This window comes from Antrostomus carolinensis, unplaced genomic scaffold, assembly GCF_000700745.2.
Source record: "Antrostomus carolinensis isolate BGI_N321 unplaced genomic scaffold, ASM70074v2 scaffold22860, whole genome shotgun sequence".
NCBI lineage: Eukaryota > Metazoa > Chordata > Aves > Caprimulgiformes > Caprimulgidae > Antrostomus > Antrostomus carolinensis.
The window spans coordinates 37,576-57,224 of NW_010289384.1; the positions used below are offsets into that span (position 1 = coordinate 37,576).

General features: G+C 38.4%; 1 protein-coding gene across 1 annotated transcript; it reads left to right on the forward strand.

Annotated features, from left to right (window-relative positions):
• On the forward strand, window positions 1-19,229 carry LOC104526749 (low-density lipoprotein receptor-related protein 2-like; the record flags this gene model as incomplete). The annotated part of the gene is made up of 10 exons (XM_010170295.1): window positions 1-31; window positions 1,307-1,429; window positions 3,025-3,141; window positions 10,163-10,273; window positions 10,390-10,503; window positions 11,771-11,887; window positions 12,534-12,677; window positions 14,081-14,200; window positions 16,820-16,948; window positions 18,644-19,229. Coding segments are annotated over 10 exons (1,269 nt in total), but the record flags the coding sequence as incomplete, so codon positions are not given.
• Between the last annotated feature and the right edge of the window lie 420 nt (window positions 19,230-19,649).

Sequence of the window (19,649 nt, forward strand, 5' to 3'; positions counted from 1 at the left end):
TGCTCGGATGATACGGATGAAGCTGGTTGTCGTAAGTGAAACTACTATATAGCAACATTTTTTGTGATATAAGGAATACTGAGATCCCCACATGCTCAACTGTACCCATGGTACAAGAATGAATATTGCAGAGGAAGAAAACTAGTTTTCTTGAGATGACTGCAGAATCTGCTTAGGAGTCATATTTCTTGAGTCCCTTGGCTTTGTTAGAGAATCAAGTAGTGCTCAACTGCTAACATGACTTAGTCTTCTCTTAAAAATCCGAGTGTTCAATAATGCCATTTCATTTGATGACTAATGTTCTAAGTAGATGTAGAAATGTATTGTAATCTATTATTGCAGTAATCCTGAATATTGGATGTACATACAGCTACCACCAGCAGCACTACACTTGAGCTCCAAATTGTTGCATCTTTCAGGCCCTAGACAACATCCCTCTAATTACTTTATTTCTAATGTAATTTTGTACTTCTCAACTCTAAATCTGCAAAGTGATTTAGTTTTCTCCCTTGATGCTTTGTTTACATTGGTAGTGCTGCTTACATACCATCCCGTGAGCACAAAGTGTTTCTAGTTGACTTTGCAGTAATGCAAAAATATGATCCTGAAAAAAAGATGGTTAAGACCAGAGTCCTGTCTACTGGACTGTGTTGTGCTAGTGATTCTGCCCAGGAGTGTTAACTAGGGATGGAGTAAGCTGTAACACAGTTTCAAACATTTATTTCCATCTTTCTAACGGCTCCTCGTTATTTGGCTATTTGAAAAGTACAGAGTGAAGCTGGGACAATAACATACAGATTGTTCTGACCCGACCCTCACTTTTGCCTCATGAATTCACAGAGAAGAATCATGAGCTTGTTTTGAAAGACCTTCTTCTTACAAGGGACAGAGCACCTGAGGTGGAGTGAGAGCAATGGAACAGACCCCTGTGAGACTAGGGAAGCTAGCATGACTCCATATGTAAGTGGGGAAAAAAACAGGCTCTGCCAAAGAGCAGTTCAGAGCTTTTGCGGTGACCTGCCTTCTGGAGGAGCCTTGGTCTCCAGGGGAGAATACAAAACTGAAGATTCATATGCAGGAGTTCACTAAACTAAATTTTGCCTTTGAGCATCCTTCTGCTGGCCCACTTTCCCCTCCCTGCTCTGTCCATTTTCTTTGGTTTGTGAAATGCTTAATAGGTTTAGTGGAAGTTACAGTCAATTTGCACTTGAACCTTAAGTCTTCTTTTCCTTTATTTAATTGTTTTCCTTGAAAGTGCTTTCCCAGATGTCTGTGGAATGACAGTTTTTTTCATTGCTTACACTAGCACAACCTACTTGTGAGGGAAATCAGTTTCAGTGTCGGTCTGATGGTGAATGTATCCCACAGTCATGGGTTTGTGATGATGAGGAAGACTGTGAAGATGGCTCAGATGAGCATCAACAATGTCGTAAGTATTTAAGTTCTAATGTTACACCAGCTTTGTGAAATAAGGTAATTCACATAGCAGCATATTGAGAACATACAGAAACAAGCCTGCTGCAAGTACTGCTTTTACCAGAAGATTCTTTCTAAAATAGTTTCTAGAAATGAAATAATCTGAAAACTGAAATAGATAAAATACAGCAAATAAGTCCCACAAAGACATCTCTAGGTCTTGAAATCTGAAATTAATGATGTTTCAGTTAATTAAAGAAAGAAAAAAAGGAGAAAAATATACAGTGCATTGCTCAAAGCCTTGTCCAACCTGGCCTTGAACAATTCTAGGGAGGGGATCTTGATACTTGTTCCCCCTGAGGATGGAAAAATTGGAATTAAAGTTAACTGCCTTTTCCACCCCTTTTGCTCTGAGGTGTCAGCACAACTCCTGGTTATGTTTTAACTAAGGAATCTGTAGATACAAAATGCAAAGTGAGCAACAGCTCTGAGTTGGCTTTTGAACTGGGTCACTGTAACATTGTTCTCCAGTTACCAGTTAATCATGAGAGTTAGTAACAATACAGTGGCACTGTGCTGCTGCTGCTGTTTTTGCGTCATCTGGTATTTGTCCTTATTCTTATAAAGGTACTTTTTGTCTTTGTGCTTGGGAATCCTGGAGGAGCTTTTCCTTCTTGAAATGTTAAAAATTTTTCCTGAGAAAAATGGCTGACAGCTCTGGAAGTCACACATGCAGAATTAAACCAAATTTGTTTTACTTTACTGTCTTGCTCTTGTTTTTCCTCATGACACTAGTATCCTGGTAGCTGATCTTACTTTGGGAGCAGTGCTGCCAGAAGGAGGAATAGAGAGCCCCTGTAAAGCAGCAAACCAGATGCCAGTGTATAGACTGGGATGGAGTTCAGATAGAACATGAGTTTGAAAGAAACAAATGTGCAGGTGGCAGAAGAGAGGAAAAGTTAGCAGTAATTTAGTCCTTCAGCTATTTGCCTAAGAACAGTGGTTTTAATTTAGCTGGAGTGGAATCAAAGTGGAATCAAAGTGGAATTTCACAGTTTTATGTGGTTACTTTTTACCAACACAGCTGTCATGAAACAAGACATAACCATTCTTGATCTTCTGTTAGCTATGAATGTAGAATATTCCTGACTGTTGAGGCCCTGGCTGTATTAGAAAGCAGTGCCTTACATCCAGCTCTACTGTGTTTACATTGTGGCATTGTAGCTGACCAAATAACTTACATTTACTGACAGATTTTGACCCAGTAAACAAAATAATAGAGAAAACTTCTAAACAGTGAGAATTAGTAATTTAATCTTTTAGGCAGAACAATTATAGGGAGGTAATTCTTAACCTAGAGGTCAACCCCTTCAGTGGAGAAAAGCAGTGACCTTGCAGGCTACAGGAGGCCTTATGGAGCATTGTTATCTGCCATGTGCTTGTCAAGTGTTCTTTTAATCTCCTTGAGTGGCAAAGGTACAGGAAGAGAAAGTCTTATGCTAATATTTGTGAGAATGATGAAGTAGTTAAAGAGAAAGAGGGAGAATATTTTTCTGCATAAAAATTTTCGTTGATGGAAAAGACTGATTGAGTGCTTGTTTCTTGCAGCGGGAAGGACATGCTCAAGTCAACAGTTCACGTGTTCAAATGGACAGTGTATCCCGAGCGCATACTGGTGCGATCGAGTAAAGGACTGCACTGATGGAACAGATGAAAGAGTCTGCCGTGAGTCTTAACTCTCAGCACTAGATCTGGTTTCATCTCATCTCTCTGTGGCATTTTAATAAATTTGTAAGATTAAAGGGCTTGTTGATGGACAGGATGACCACAATATGCTTCTTGTTTAATTTCAGGTTCTTTTGTGTATTAGAGCTGATGTTCTGATACAGATACATTATTGCAGAACTCAAATGCAAACTGCTACCATAGTATCAGCGTTTCTTGTTTGTCATTGTTTGAAAGATAATCAATAGTGCATTGGAAGAAAACCAACCGTGTTTAAATGGCTTAAAGCCTTGGGGGGACTCAGAGCTAACTTTGCCAGATTTTTTCATATTCTTTTTGCATATTCCTTATGAAATCAATGGTAACTATAACCTGTAGAGAAAAGCAGAATTTGACCCGAAGTCACTTTGAGGGACTTTGACCTTTTCAAAAGCATTTGTATTCCAGACTGTGAAAATGAAGTGGCATCGAGTCATATTGTATTCAGATAAGCTGTTTATATTGTGCCAACAAAATGCAGATGGTTAAGTAGGTTTTTTTTCAGTTTAACTTCCCCAGAGTTGAGGCTGCCTGACTATCTGGTGACAACCTCCCTACATCCTCGCCTAGGCAGAATACTTACAGAAAGGACAGCTGGCCACAGAATAGAAGCCACATTTTTCAGAGCTGGTTTTGCCCGATACCTATGCAACAGTGTGTAACATGTAACAGCATATCTGTTCATTGTTAGTTTTAAGGAAAAGCTTTACACATATCGTGAGTGGCATGTAACATATGAGCTGCTATTCCAGCTATTAGAACTTGGTGTGCCTTTGTGAAAAAGATGTAACCTGAAGCTTTGCTCAGAACTAGACCCAGGGTAAGAGGTGGGGGAAGAGGCTGGGATGCTAAGGCATGGATAAAGAAGCAAGAAATATATGCATATGCACATGCCACATAAAGAAAAAACAGCAGATTACGTGGTCAGACACCTGCTAGTGCATTTTAGCCCTGGCTCACAAGTGGCTAATTCTATACTTTGTAGAATGAAAGGTGATTTAGAACTATATGGTACTTTGGAATAAAAGGTAGCTAAGACAGCCAGCTTGGAACTTTTCCATGTGGTAGACTCCCAGCCAATTCTGAAGTCACCCACACAAATGGCTAAAAGCCAAGACCTAAAGTACGCCATATCATTGTTTGCAGAATATCTTCTGTAGTTTGGTATTTTTTCACTTGAATTTTAAAGGAAGAAAAGAGATTAGTAATTTAATTTAGAAAATCTATGACACATTAAAAAAATACTAAAGAAAATATATTTGTTTAAAAAATGTATTGTCTTTGAATTAAAAAAGAGGAACTGCTCAGAACCTCTGAGAAATCTGTGAGTAGTCACTGAATACGGTGTGGAACAGCCAGATGAAATGGTGTCATTGTCAAAATGCAGTAAATCTGGGGCAGACTGGGAGTGGAGTCCTGAGGACAATACTCATAATTCGTTCTTCAGACTAGAAACCACTGTGGTGTTTGAAAATTTAAGTGTACATTTTATTTCATGTTTAACATTCTTGACTAAGTAAATTAAAAAGGCAGTTTGGAAAGGGGCCTCTAGATACCTTAACAGTAGCGCTCTACTGCTGTGTGGGAAACTCAGTCATTCCTGCATCAGCCAGTAGGCCCCATGACTGTTGTGAAGGCAGCCTGTTTGGCCCCAGGGAGGAGGACTGCCTCATATCATTCAACAGCCTCTACTCTGGCTTATTAGAAGATGTGTTGACAGTCCCTCTAAGACAGAAGAATGACTGTGACTTGGAACATTGAAAGTAGGAGTGTTGTACTAGCTTAAAGAAATGTGATGGTGCCGAAGGCAAGAGAATCAAGAAGAATGTAATTACAAGACCCTTCTAGAAAGGATGGTTAATTTTATTGCCTCTCTGTCTTTACAAGGCATGTAACTTTAAACAGAAGCCATAAGATACAACTAATAATATGGTGATGTTACCATTAACTATACAGTAGGGATTAGTGTAAGTGTTAGATTTTACTGTTTTGAAGCAGATTCTAATACTTGCTTTGAATATTAATTTTTCGTACTGTTTCATCCATCTCTTTTTCCACAGAATCTGATATAAACAAATATAAGAGGAATATCACTATTTTGCCTTTTTCCTTTTTAATTCTTTTTCCCCTATTTAATTTACACTAAAAGGTTTCATAAATAAAAATGAAGAATCTATGAACAATGAAAGAAAAAAGCTATTCAGAATTGATTCTGTTATTTCACGGAACATAACAAAATGCAAACTTATAATGTCCATTTATTTATGCCTTGTCCTCACTGATCTGTCTGGAAGCATTATTTAGATTGTGAAGAAGATAAAGTTTTGTTGCTGAATGATTATGCAGTAATGTTGCTTACATTATTTAAGAAACTAGTCAAATGCAAAATGTCACCAATATAAAGTAGCTCAGCAATTAAAGACATTAAAAAAATAAACAAAGAAATTCAAAGTCTTAGTCTATTTTACTGCTAATAGGATTAACAACAAGGGGAAACTACCCATGCAGAGGCTAAGATAAACATCAGAACAATGTTTCAGCTACAGGTCATGTAATTAGTGCATTGAGGCTGTTTTAAGTTCGTAAAATGATGCTTTTTATTTTCATTAAATATATATATCAGGATGTTTTCCCACCTTTTAAAATAGTCAGCAGCTAGCAAATACTTTTGTTTTAAAACTTTAGAAATGTAGAATGAAACGGCAGGCAATTTGAGGTAGTAAATACTTTTTGGGAGTAAGCAGCCAATTCTGGTGTCATTTTTCTGTGTTACTTTATTTCTTTCAATTAAAGGTAGAGTTATCTTTCCTGCCTCAGCTTCATAGTTGAAAAATGAAAATCCCAGCCATGTCCATTTTACTTTGCTGTGACTGACAGAATAACCTTCCTGGACACAGCTCTGGCAGCTGAGCACTGCACTGAGACTGTCAGGGAGAAAGGGGAAGGATTTTAAAGATGTGTTATTTGGTGCTGCTGGGCTGAGCGCAGGCCCAGAAACTCTGGAGTTTTTATTCTAATTTTAATGTTGAGTTGCTGCCATGGGTCAACTGCCGAACCTGTTAATTCCTACAGCTTGTTTACTATGCTAAATAGCTGTTGAGGTCAGGAAGTGGGCAGCCAGGTCTGGGATGCCTTTGTGAAGATCAGGGTGAAAGTGAACAAAGATCAAGAACTGAAGAGATCATAAGGGATGTAGTCCAAGAAGGAAGAAGAGGGCCATGGTCAGAGGCTAATGTTCTTGATGTTGGACAAATTACATGTAACAGGTACAGGATAAGGCAGAATTTCAGGCTGAAGGAAATATCTCCACCAGGGATAGTTTGGGCAGGCAGGAAAGAAGCAAAACTGGAGGAAGGTGAGGAAGGCAGCCTAAGACTAGAGAGGCAGGGATCAAAATCGGGAATTAAGACTGGGTCTGTCTGCCAGCTCCCAAAGCATTGCTGCTATGAACACTACCTGATATGTAGCTTATGGGACTCTTGGACTTGGAGAAAGTCCTCCTCCTGGTGCCTCTGGTAGGCTTTGAGCTGTCTGTGCAATGATTTGCCCACTGTGAGGTGGTGACTCATGGCAGTGAGTCAAAGGGGTTTAATTAATTTTATTTTGTGAAATGTTCTGAAATGTTGCTGCAATAAAAGAATGACACTTGGAAGTAGGAAACTGTCCCCTTTTTATCCTTTCTTCTTCTTGTGACATGGATTAGGGTTACAGAAGGTTATGCTTCCTGACTGTGTGACAGAAGTCAATATCTACTGGATCAAAAACCAGTTGCAACTGTTTCCTGGTACTTTTTTTGTAATAACTTATTTCCAGCTTGCAGAGTGTTAGGCAGAGACAAAAATAATGTACGTTTAGCAGTTCCTGTGACATAGCTTTCAAGCATCTACCACATGTATACCTTAAAACACATCATTTAGATGAGTTTGCAGCTGTTGCTCCAAAACAGTTTGTGGCTTAGAAGGAGCAAGGTGCCTCATCTGTCACTTACAGGAAGGAAAGGGACTTTAAGTCTTGTTTTTTTGCAACTGCAAGGACAGGCACTCCTTCACTTTCAGATATCCTAGTATTGTTATGAAGCTAAGTTTTGACTTCCTTTGTTCTCTCAACATCAACAGAGTCCCCCACAAACACCATGCCATAGGTTCATCTTGTGTGTGTTTTCCACAAGGGCCTTAGCTAGAAGCTGTTGGAAAGTGTAGCACAGTGGCTGGCCCTCAGAGAAGCCAGAATTTCTTGCTTGATTCTTGCATCTTTGCTACTTCTCCCAAAAAAGTGTGGCTGGCTATCCCAGCTACTGTGGAACTGTCCTGATGGCACAGATGCTCCTGAACCCTGCAGTGCGTTGGCTACAGCCTGTGTTGTAACTCAGTTTCAACATTGTTTATGAGGATTAGTTCTTAATGCCCCAGATGATTAGAACCATTTTACTAAAATAATATGCTATAAGGTACAAAGAGTACAGTGTACAATGCACAATGCAGTGAAAATATCTTTCAGATCAGTGAGAAAGCTATGATCAGTACTATAATTTTCTAAGCCTGTTCTTTAGAAGGGGCATTGGGAATGGGATTACCTGTACAGAGTTTAAAAGTTAAATTCATCTCCATCAGGCTTTTCAAAGACTGACTTGCTTCTGCAACTACAATTAAAATAAAGAATCTGTATACCAAGCAGATTTGAAAAGAAAATATGGGAAAATAAGCATTTGTTCACATTCTAGTACACCACCAATGTAGTCAGAGTGTTTTGAAGTGTCTTCATAACATCTTTATTTATTGCCCTGCTTGGTATTTTTATAATGATTTGTGTTTATACACTAGATTATATAATATAATAAAGATTTTTTTCCAGGCTGAGAGCTTCTCCAGGCTTACTGCATGAGAGAAAACTTTGACAAAGTCTCCCTTCTTCTAAGGGAGTTTAATATGAGCTTGAGAAAATCTTATTATTGACTAGATCCTTAGTTTGCCTGGGCAGTCTTGAAGAAACAGGCAGTGCAAGGCAATGGGTTCAGCTTCCTATTTGTTTGACATTTAGTTGATCAGAAAGAGTTTGGAACATCACTGGAGGTATTTCTGTGGCATATGATGAAAGGTGAAGAAAATTACACAACTGCACATTCTAAATCCCCTTACAAGCTTTCCCACTTCAGTCCAGTTACAAAACAAATACCTTTTACTGTTCTTTTTCTTATATGTGTCCCAGAATACTTACAGTACTCTTGTACTGCCATAGCTCTTTCCTCCTGTGCTGTAGAGCTGATGGTTCCTCCCTGTGATGGCTTCTCTGCTTCCAGACAGGGAAAAAGCATTGACTCCACAGTGAGCATAAGATGTGGCCCCACGTCAGATCTTTCTTTTTCTGTGGGCAGAGTTAGGACTTCAGAATCCATGTTTTTTCCAATGCTTTACGAGTTGCTCATAAGCCTAACCCAAGCAAGAAATGGATGAGATGCCTGTGTCAGAAGGGAGTTTGACTGAGAAGTGGGGCGAAAGGATACTGATCATGTTTAGGGCATGTGTTGGCATTGTTAGTGCAGGACTTTGCAATGGAAGGTCTGGGAACTAGCACCAGAAAGCCACAGGTAGGAATGCTGTGGCTGGAACCCTGGCCATCTGCAACTACTGTTTTCTGATGAGGCATATACTGTTCCTACATGCCAGCTGTGGTCTTGCATTAATTGCAGTGGAAATGACCGAAAAGTAAATTAATCACTTGAGGACACAGTCTGGCTAGGTTTGTAGTGGACGTCAACACAGCTATTTATGCTCTCATATTAAGAACTTAGCAGTTAAAATCATGTAAGCCTATTCCACAGGTGACTGAAGTTTAGTGGGAATGTGATGATATATAGAACAGCAGAAGCAAGCAAAACAGACTTCCACTGCATGGAAAAATTGCAGCTTTTCTGAGTTCTGCTTAGTAATTCTATAATTCATGTTTGGAGTTCCAAGAGTATGAACGAAAATGTATCTGAATGAGAGCCTACTCTATCTGCTTTATTAACTCATATGGAAGTAAAATTGGATAAGAATTCAAACTGAAAATCTAAAAGGTGCAAAATGAAATTTGGTTATTCTGTTTCTTGCATTCATTTATCTCCATATATTTCCGTATAGAGGCAAAAGTTCGATAAATCTCACTTCTAAAAATAGCAATTATTTGGTTTCATACTTGCCATTTGCCTGAAATAAATAACTTTAGTCTACATGCCAATGAGCTAAACTAAGCTCATATTCTCCTTCTGAACTCTAGCACGTGCACTTGCTTACTTTGTTGGATAAGTATTTTCAGAATTGGTTTTAAGTTGTTTGTAATAATCCCTGGTGTTGGCCTGTAGATCATCTACATAAGTGGAACAACCAAAAACTGAAAAGTCATTAATTCTACAGAATATTTTTTTGTTTTGGAAAGGGGAAAACAAGTAATAAAAACCAGAGGTCCTGAAGTTGATCATGAACTGGGAAGTTTAACATACTTGGCTTAATTAGAACAAAACTGTAAAAACCTGAAGACTCTGAGTTTGAGAACTCATCACAGTCTAAGAGGGCCTAGGAACTGTAAATTTCAGGAACTCCTTTTCTACCTATGCACTTTTAAGAAGATCAATAAAATGTAAAACTGAGGTATAAGTAAATAAAATAAATCTTCACTGCTTGCTCTCTTTTCATGTTGCATTGTTTTCTGTCATATTGTGAACTCTTTGGGTTGCAAATCTTTTTTGGGGTGTGGGAGGGCATCTAATTTTTCCCCCATTTCTTGTGAGGTTTTGTAACATCTTTCTAGAGGATAGTCTTAAATATCTGTTGGAGGAGACAGTATACTGGATAAATGAACTGTTTGTCAGTAGTAGTACAGGAAGTTCTGTATTCCTTTTTTTGTCATCCTATAAATCAAGGTATTCTGTTGACACTGGATGTATATGACTCATTGTATTCTATAGTCTAACATCCAGGCTAAACTGAAGGATTTCTTATTGTAGACTATCCAAGATGTGACCAGTTATCATGTGCAAATGGAGCATGTTTTAATGCGAGCCAGCGATGTGATGGCAAAGTTGATTGCAGAGATTCTTCTGATGAAGCTAATTGCAGTAAGTATCACATGCAGAGTGATTCCAAAATGCTTGATAGACCCTCATTTAAAGTTAAAGATTGTAGTTTTCTGACAGATTTTCTCTATGTCTTTCTGTGCTAAAATCTCTTCCAGCACATCGATGTACGGGTACACAGTTTCAGTGTGCTAATGGAGAATGCATCCCACAAGCCTTTATCTGTGACCATGATGATGACTGTGGAGATAGGAGTGATGAAAACTCTTGCAGTACGATGTTTTTTGGTTTGGTGTTTTCCTCCCCCCCACCACTTTCTTTAACTGTTTTCCTAAGAACTAATTCAAGCAGAGAGCAGGAAGTAGATTGCTTGGCTATACAACCATCAAAAGCTAGCCCCTGTTCTACAAGGACTTTTTTGTATGGAAAGATGAAAATTGCAGTGCTTGTCTTTGCTAAATGCCTGGATGTGTGGTTGCTATTTGAATTTGTTGGATTCAGTGACCGTTTGCTTCTTAACCCATAGAGCTTCATTTCTTCATGTCATAATTTTCTTCATTTCAGCATGACCCAAAGGTAGTTCCTTTGCTCTGAAATCTCAATTAGATACAGCATATTTTTGTCCAAATTTGTTGGGCTCTTTTTTGCATTTTTATTTTCCAATGGAAATGGATGGAATGGATCCTTTAGAATTATTCCCAGTAACTATAATGTACCACTTTACAGACAGATAACTATGCAGATAGTTGTCCTTTACATGTTCACACACCTTTAATTGACTGTTCAATTTCTGTAAATTCTTGCTCATTCGTTTCTTCACAGTCAGAGTATCCCAAACTATTGCATGTCCAGCCAGAATTATGGCTGTAGAGTTACCACTAGTGTGACCTGTATATCTAAAAAGGTCCCTCACTGATTATAGGATCAAAGTTAGTTTCATATTCTGCATTGCAGGAAGGCCACATGTTGCCATTTAGTTGTTCCGTCATACCGACCACCTTACACTGGTGTGATTCCACTCCCCTGCCCTCAGAATATTTCTCTTTTATGTCTTTGGAAGACCCACAAATATTTCTGAACTCTTAGCAGGGATTGATTCGCAGCCATGGAGGGCTTGGATGTAAATTGGATGTAAATGTTCTTTTTTTTTTTTGTTTTGTTTTGTTTTTGTTTTTTTTTTAATCTGTTTCTCTGAGTCAAGGCATACAAATTTTTCACCTCCTAATGTCTTGAGTATCATTTCCTTGTCATATCCACCCTCAGGAACTTCATTAATAAGGTGTTCTGCATCCAGTTGCACAATTAATTGAGAAATTTAGCCTTCCTTTTCATTTCTGTATAAAACCAGAGTATTCTAAAATAAAGCTCATACCTAAAACCAGAGCAAATCAGCAGTGTTTACAATATATACAAGATATGGAACTGGCTTGTTTTTTCAGGAGAGATTCTAAATGACTATTCATCTATGAGACAATATTACTATTTGTAACCTTTTAGTCACTTAAAGTAGTTTGATTTTTCTCATGTTTCTTTTCTTAGCTTATGCAACTTGCAGAGGCAACTTTTTCACTTGTCCAAGTGGCCGTTGCATTCATCAGAGCTGGATATGTGATGGAGATGATGATTGTGAAGATAATGAAGACGAAAAAGGATGCGGTATATACTAATGCTAACTTCTAATGATTATATTTTCAGAGAAAGACCTCACTAAGCTACTTCTATGAAATCTTGACCAATCAAGATGTTCTGAATCCATTTTAATTCTGTGAAAACCTTGAATTCAATTTTTTAGGTCATCTATTAAGAGACATGAGGCTCCTAATAACAAAAATCAGTTGGTTCAAAAGGAAAATAGCTCAGTTCCTGCCAAGATTTGTCATGTGAGAAACAGAAATTTTAATGAATGAAAATGTGGGCTTTTTTCTTTCATTGGCTTTTTCTATGATGAGCCTTATTCTCTTTATCCAGACAGCCTTTGGCATGTTTTGAAACCACAAAACTATAGTTCCATTTCTGGTGCACCAGTTAGTGTAAAGCTAAATGGTTTTACTGTTTCTAACAACACAGAAAACTAAAAGGATTCATGTGTCTGCACAAGTACTGTTTGCATTTTACTTTGAAGGTAAAAGAAAGCATGATGAGGAGTATGGATGACATGTCTCTTACAGTCTTTCCCAGCTGTGTCCAAGAACCAGAAACTGAATAATAAGGATAGAGATGCTCTGGGAAGCTGTTAGGGAAGAAATTCTAAGTATTATTTGAAATATACTCCTCAGTTATTCTTGGTTTTTCTTTTCCATAGAAAGTGGTCGCCATGAATGCTACCCAGGAGAGTGGGCTTGCCCTGCATCAGGGCATTGCATTCCAATTGGGAAAGTGTGTGATGGGGCTGTGGACTGCCCTTCAGGAGAAGATGAAACTAACATCACTGCGGGCAGACATTGCAGTATGTATTATAATCAAAAGCATACGCAGAATAGCGGAAACATCAGCATTAATATCTTTTTACATTCACCTTTTGTCTCGTAAACAACACTGAAATTTTGGAAGCTCACTAGTTTTGTTGGCACTGTTTTGACTGGATGATCTGAAAGAGCCATATGTGCTGTGAACAGACCACTCATTTTGTAAATCTGTACGTGAAGTTTCACAAATAAGGATTTTAATTTACTCTCTGTATACTAAAACGTGTTCAAGAAGGCAGGGAAAGGTGTGCTATATGCCTTTTTTTGTTTAAATATCTGTACTTTACCCTTTTTATAAATAAGAGGGAACGTTGTATACCTATCGGAACATAGGACAGAATTAGTGTATCTTGAGCCTTGGCTAAGTCACTTAGATTAGAGTTTTCAAAAATATCTTTCCACCGGGATGTCTAGTTCTCCAGTTAGTGGCATACTGAGTTTTCTCTGTTGGAGGCAATGAGCATGCATAGTTCCAGTTAATTTCACTCTTATGAACATTGATTCCCACTGAGAATCAGGACCCAGAGTATTTTACATTTTTAATTTCTAGGAAGAGGAAAATTCCTATTAATAAAATCATGCCTTTTGGAATAGGAAGGCAGAAAAAATAATAGGAAATTAAACTTTATTGTAAAAAAGTGTCTCTTGCTTTGCTGAGTGGTGTAGTAGTAACATCAGATGTGGGCTGCAAAGCGTTTAACAGAAGAAATTGAGGAAAAGGAAGAAGGAGATTTAGGTCAGCAAGTGCTTTACAATCATAAATTGATCACCTCTTACTGAATTGTTTATTAGGTAGTAGAACAAGGAAAGGGAGAAGTGGTGAAGGAAAAAAGAAAGAGAAGAATAGGTTAAAGAAGAGCTTCTCCATGGACACAACCCAACCAATATATTCTAGTATATTGGAGTAATATATGTACTCTTCTTAATATAATGTAGTAGGACTTCTTCTGCATAACACCGTAAATGATGAGGTTACATACCAATAGATGGTGCTCAAGGATGAATTGTTCATGAGTAGGTCTTGGGGAACCAGAGAAAGGTATGGTGCATTGCAGATGGCTTTGTCTGTGCAGCTTTTTACATGGCACTTACCAGTGGTGGCTCACATAAGATCGGTGCTTATCCTTTAACTCCATTCTGAAAACCTATTATAAACAGTAGCTTATAGTCTGTCTGCCATTTCCTTGCCTGCATGTATGTAGGCGTATGTGATTTTGTGGAACCTCAGGTATAATTTATTGTGCAGATTTGTTTTAAGAAGGTATTCCTGAAATTGTACTCATCATAGAAAAGACTATAGCTTTGTAACAGCTAGTGAGGCAAAAAGCTGTTTTACTGGTAATACGTGTAATTGTATTTCTGAACTATTTTATTTCCTTTTTAGACATATCACACTGTGCTGCTTTGAGTTGCCAGTATCGCTGTCATTCTTCTCCATCAGGAGGGATGTGTTATTGCCCTGCAGGATATACAATAAGTAGCAATGACAGTCGTACTTGTATTGGTAAGTGAAGTACAGTGATTGCAGATATCTAGTACCTTCTCACAGCTCATTGGGAAAGTTTGGGTTCCAGGAAGGCGAGTAGGTTCCAAATGGGTGGATGTAATGGCAAATAGAAAATCTCAAGAGTCAGCAAAATAATAAAAATCTAAGTAGTACAATGGTAGCATCAAGACACAGAAAAAACCCAGAGAGATCATAAAGTTCTCTTTCAATAAGACTGTTAAAGACATAGTGAGAGCATCATTATGTTTAAAAAGATTTACTCTTGTATGACTATTTTATTATCAGATTTTTTTTACATATCTTTTATGGTTAGATGGAGAGAGTTTGTTTCTGCTCCAGGTATGTGTGGTGGTGTCTGGAAAAGCAGTTAATGATATTGAAGTGTTTGATACTTTTTGAAAGTGGCTGTGTAGGAAGACAGTAGAACATTGTACTTTAAAATGAAAAGGTTGCTTTGTATTTGCGCAATGGAATGGCTGTGTCTCCTATGACATTTCAGTGTATACAGTGATAGGACAAGAGGAAATGGCCTCAGGTTGCACCAGGGGAGGTTTAGGTTGAATATTAGGAAAAATTTCTTCACCAAAAGAGTTGTCAAGCATTGGAACAGGCAGCCCAGGCAAGTGGTTGAGTCATTCTCCCTGGAGGCATTTAAGAGACGTGTAGGTGTGGCACTTATGGACATGGTTTAATGGTGGACTTGGGCAGTGTTAGGTTTATGGTTGGACTTGATGATCTTAAAGATCTTTTCCAGCCAAAACAATTCAATGATTTTTTTTTTTTTTACATGAAAATGAAGAATATTTGCAAGAATGTAAAGGTAAGTGAGGTATTTTAGTGTTCCATTTCTATTCTGTGGCTGCTGTAAGTTGGTAGCACAAACCCGTAGTAGTACAAATGATTTATCTTGGTAACTGGAAATAGAGTAACTTCAGAATCATGAAGTTTAGCACTACCTAATAAAAGAAACTGGATGAATATCTGTTATGGGTTTTCAATCCAAGCTCTGGTGTTTGTGCTATTAAAAGTATTCCAGGTGCTCAGTCTCTAATGAGATTTCTGTATTTTCAAGAATACTGGGTGGCCTAGAGCTGTATGAGCTGCAATGACAGCATGGTTGCTCTCAATAGAGAGGAGGAATCGATGCAGTGACTCTAGGTACAAATTGTCCTAGACAAATTGTCCATTCCTTCACTCTTCTGTGAGAAATACATGAAGGACACGTTCATAAACCTGGTGCAGTCTCAGTGAGTTTTCTGTTACCTGGACCTAGCTATCTGATTCTGGCTTGTACGCCTGAGTCAATGTATTTTGCTTTGCTCAGATCTAGGCATATATTTGTAGTGGGAGCAAGACTTGTCATGGTGGAATGGCTCACAGTCATTAGTGATTCCAGATCTTAGTTTAAATCAGTGTTATTGGTTAAGGAGAGAGGAATGAAACTATAGTGTTAGCAAAGTGTATTACTTTTTGAAACCATAATCTTTTCAATTTGGCTTCTTTGTTTGCTTCTGGCTCAGTATATACTGAAGGTTTTTAATACATATGGAAGCTGGAAAGCTACTGAGAACAACATTTTTTTCAGGACCAAAATGTACTATCTAAGAAATATTTCATTTTCACTTACTGTTAATAAATGTTTAAAACCAAAAGTTCCAGTAGGAAGATTATTTGAGATCTCATTTTCTCCTTTTTTCGATTAACTGTAGAATTACCAGTTTCCAGCCATGTAATATCCTGATTCACTCAGGTTTTCAAGTGAAGGAGGGCAGACTTTTAATGTCAGGATTAAGTGTTAATTAGAGTCAGAAATCTCCTGGGCTTTAAATAACCACAGATAGGATGAAACTTCAGACAGTGTTCAGATCTGAATTTTTATTTTTTTAAAATCCTTGTTTTAAAATGATGACTAGTTGAATATTTCACAATTTTAGAAGTAAAAGATTTTGTAGCAACCCTGGAAATTGCTCGTAGAGCACATCTGTGAGAACTTGCTTGGATTATCCTAGCCGCAGACTCTTATCTATATGGTATTTTGGATGCCAAAGTGAACTTTGTACTTTTTGCTGTCTGGTTCTGGTGCACACCCAGCTTTTAATTGGAAATCAGACACCTGTTAGCATGGTACCAAGTCTGAGCTATTAAACACTGCCTTTTAGCAGGATTTACTAGCTTGCACTGACATCAAGGTAGGGCTTTCTTTCAGAGTGGGCAAATCCAGCTGAGTGTGTGTGTATAGTGTACAGGTCTGCAGGAAGAATACGGCATAGGCATGTTCTGTGTTGTCGAAAGTAGACAATGACATCCCTTCCAATGATTTTTCCTCTTCTCCTGACAGGTGTGGGGTTTGGGGTTTTTGTTTGGTTTTTTTGGGGGGGTGTGGGAAATGGGGGTGGCGGGGCAGGAGGGAGGGCACAGGTAGGTCCCTTGGAAGCAAACATCAGTTGTTTTGTTATCTAGAGCAGAAAATTGAAAGATTTGTGGGAAAACATACAAACCCTCTTTTCCCATGCCACAGTTTTGCAAGCAGAGAGGACAAACTTGTGGCTTCCCAAATATAATGGCATCCCTTTTATGCAAAGCATTGTTTATAAATATGCCTTATTCACTTGACAGATTTTGATGACTGCAAAATGTGGGGGGTCTGTGACCAGCTGTGTGAAGATCGTGTGGGACATCACCAGTGCCACTGTGTGGAAGGTTATTTCCTAGAGCATCATCGGCATTGTCGGGCCAACACTTCAGGTTAGAGTGCAGCAGTGCAAGTCTCTTGCTGTTGTTGGACTAATAAAGTTAGGTAAAATGGGGAAGTTTGCATGGCTATGCCATACAGCTGTGTTTGATTTTAAGTTAAATCTGGCCTTAAGGGCTTAAGGTCAGGACAGCATTCAGAACATCAGCAAATATCAAGAGACTCTGCATCTACTGGCATCTGTAGGCTGGTGGAGCTGGCTGCCTCATCAGGACTGCTTATACTTAAAACAATATCTACTGGACTGCAGTGCTTTCTCAGCATTCCTGACTTCTGCAGAGTTAGGAGGTCAGAGGTCATTCCCAGGGCCCTCCTTAATAGTCAAAATCTTGTTCATGTGGGAGGCAATTTCCTGACCTGCTCTCTGTGGAACTCAGTGGGATCAAGAAATTGGGAAACCTCTCTTTTTTAGGAGGACTGTGCCATGCAAGCAGATGGTCTTGTTGAATTGTGAGCTCAAACGCTGGCCTGGGAGAGAAACCATGCTCCTGGCTTCTAGTGTCCCAAAGTTTGAACTCTGCAAGGATGCTAGCCTCAAACAGAGTGTGGGTCCTCATCAATAGTAGGCAGCAGTTACTGGTTGTTCACCTCCTGCTGTTCGGAAGCAGGCCTTGAGAAGCCCTTCTTTGTGGAGATGTAGTAGCCTAACAGGCTTTTGTGTGAGGTGGGTGATCCTGCCTGCAGGTGCAGAGTGGGAATGGGAGTGCCTGATTGGCATAGCTGATTAGCAGTCTTGCTTCTTAGAAAGGCATTAACTGCTTACTGCCCTCCCTGCCTAATTTCTTCAGCCATATCGGCAGAGCAGTCATCTCACAACTTTCTAAATATGTTCTCAAAAAATAGGGATTTTTTTTTTTTGAGCTAATGAATTATGCTTGACTGTACTAAAATGTGCATATGCCAGCACTGGGAAAGATATTTGTGTTTCCAGAAAAATTCTATATCTTTCACAAAAAACTTCCTATTCAAATTAGTGTGACTTTTGAGCCAGTGAGTTGTTCATAAAGTGTTGATTTTCTGTCTTATTAATAAGGAGATTTCATACCTACCCTAAATCAGTTTCCCTTGATTCATTTTTGCTTTAAATGGAGAGGGAGGGTTGTATATGTAGTGTGAATAGGATTTGAACTTAAATATATTCTTGACAGACTTAACAGCAAGCCTTTCAACAGGCATCTACTTTGAGCTTTCCTTTAAAGACTTGCTGGAATCTCCCTTCTATTGTAAGATACAGAAAAGATTTTATGATGAGATGAGAGAATGAAGAAGGTGGATAGGATAGAGCAGTGTATAGAAAGATAAAGAACATGGCCTGCCTGCTAGAACCAAGGAATATCTCATGGGGCAGAAAAATCTTAAGAAAGTTTATACTTTGATTGAGGGAGCTAAGGCAAGGAAATAGCAGAATAGAAATAGTCTTTTTTAGTTTCGATGCACAGAAGTTTTGCAAAAGTTTTGCTTGGTAGGGCTTTGAATACATATTCCTGCCTGGTTTGCTCCAAATCTAGAAACCAAAAGCCAGTCAGAGCAGGTTAGTACTCACACAGAAACATTTATACAGATTATACTCTAAGCATCTATTTAAACCTTTGTGTCCAGTGTGTACGAACCAGTATGTACATATTTAAATGCCCCCTTGCAAAATAGCCTGCCTGCAGGGTAGTCATGTATCTCACTCCTACTTTCAGCTGGTGTTGCATCGATTATTTTTTCCAATGGCCGTGACTTACTGATTGGAGATCTCAATGGAAGAAGTTTTCGTACTTTAGTGCAGTCGCAGAATCGTGGGGTTGCAGTTGGAGTGGACTTCCACTTTTACCTGCACAGAATCTTTTGGACTGATACAGTGCAAGATAAGGTGGGTAGAAATTTCAAGAATATATTTATTTTTTTGTTTGTGGAAGTAGAGAACTGCAAGAGGCAGAATGTGTTGATAGGCCTTCATTTTTGAGAGCAGAAGCTGGCTGTATTTTTATTTTCTAACAAAAAACTCCTTGAAATGTTTTATGTTAATGACTGCATTTTTCAAACTATAGTATTACATGTGACATATTAAACAAAGAATCCTATTATATGGGAATGTCTTGAGCAACTTTTAATTTTACTTGAGATGGAGTCCAAAAAACTAATTAAGAGAAATAGTAGACATTCTTTCAAAACGGAACAATTTTTTCTTGGTAATTTTTTGAAACATGATCATTTAAAATGTAAAAGCTGTATGCCTTCCAAGATGATAAAAATCAGATTTCTTCATATACTTCAAATGGCACTGTAATTGAGCTTGGATAACAAATATTGACAGTATTTTGTGTAATGAGCCAATATTTTGTTACTTTTTTTTTTTTTTTTTAATTGAAGGGGAAATATTTGAGCTCAGGATACAGTAAAACAGAGTAATTTTAAAACACAGTCTGGAGACCCTTGTGAAAGTTGGACTTTACCCTTTTTCTTTGTGCATAACTTACTGAAACAAAAAAAGTCCTATCGGGGAATTAAATGCTGAAACTCCACAGTCTTCATCCCCATGTTGATTGTCATGCAGAGTGAGGGAGAGTCCATGGCCTGCCTCCTGCTGACACCTCCTGCATATGGATCAATTTGGTGTCACTGTTGTTATTCTGAACCTACACATAGGCTGTAGTTAGTACTACAGGGCCACGTTGGTTGTGTTGGAAAATGCAGTGCATGGCTCCC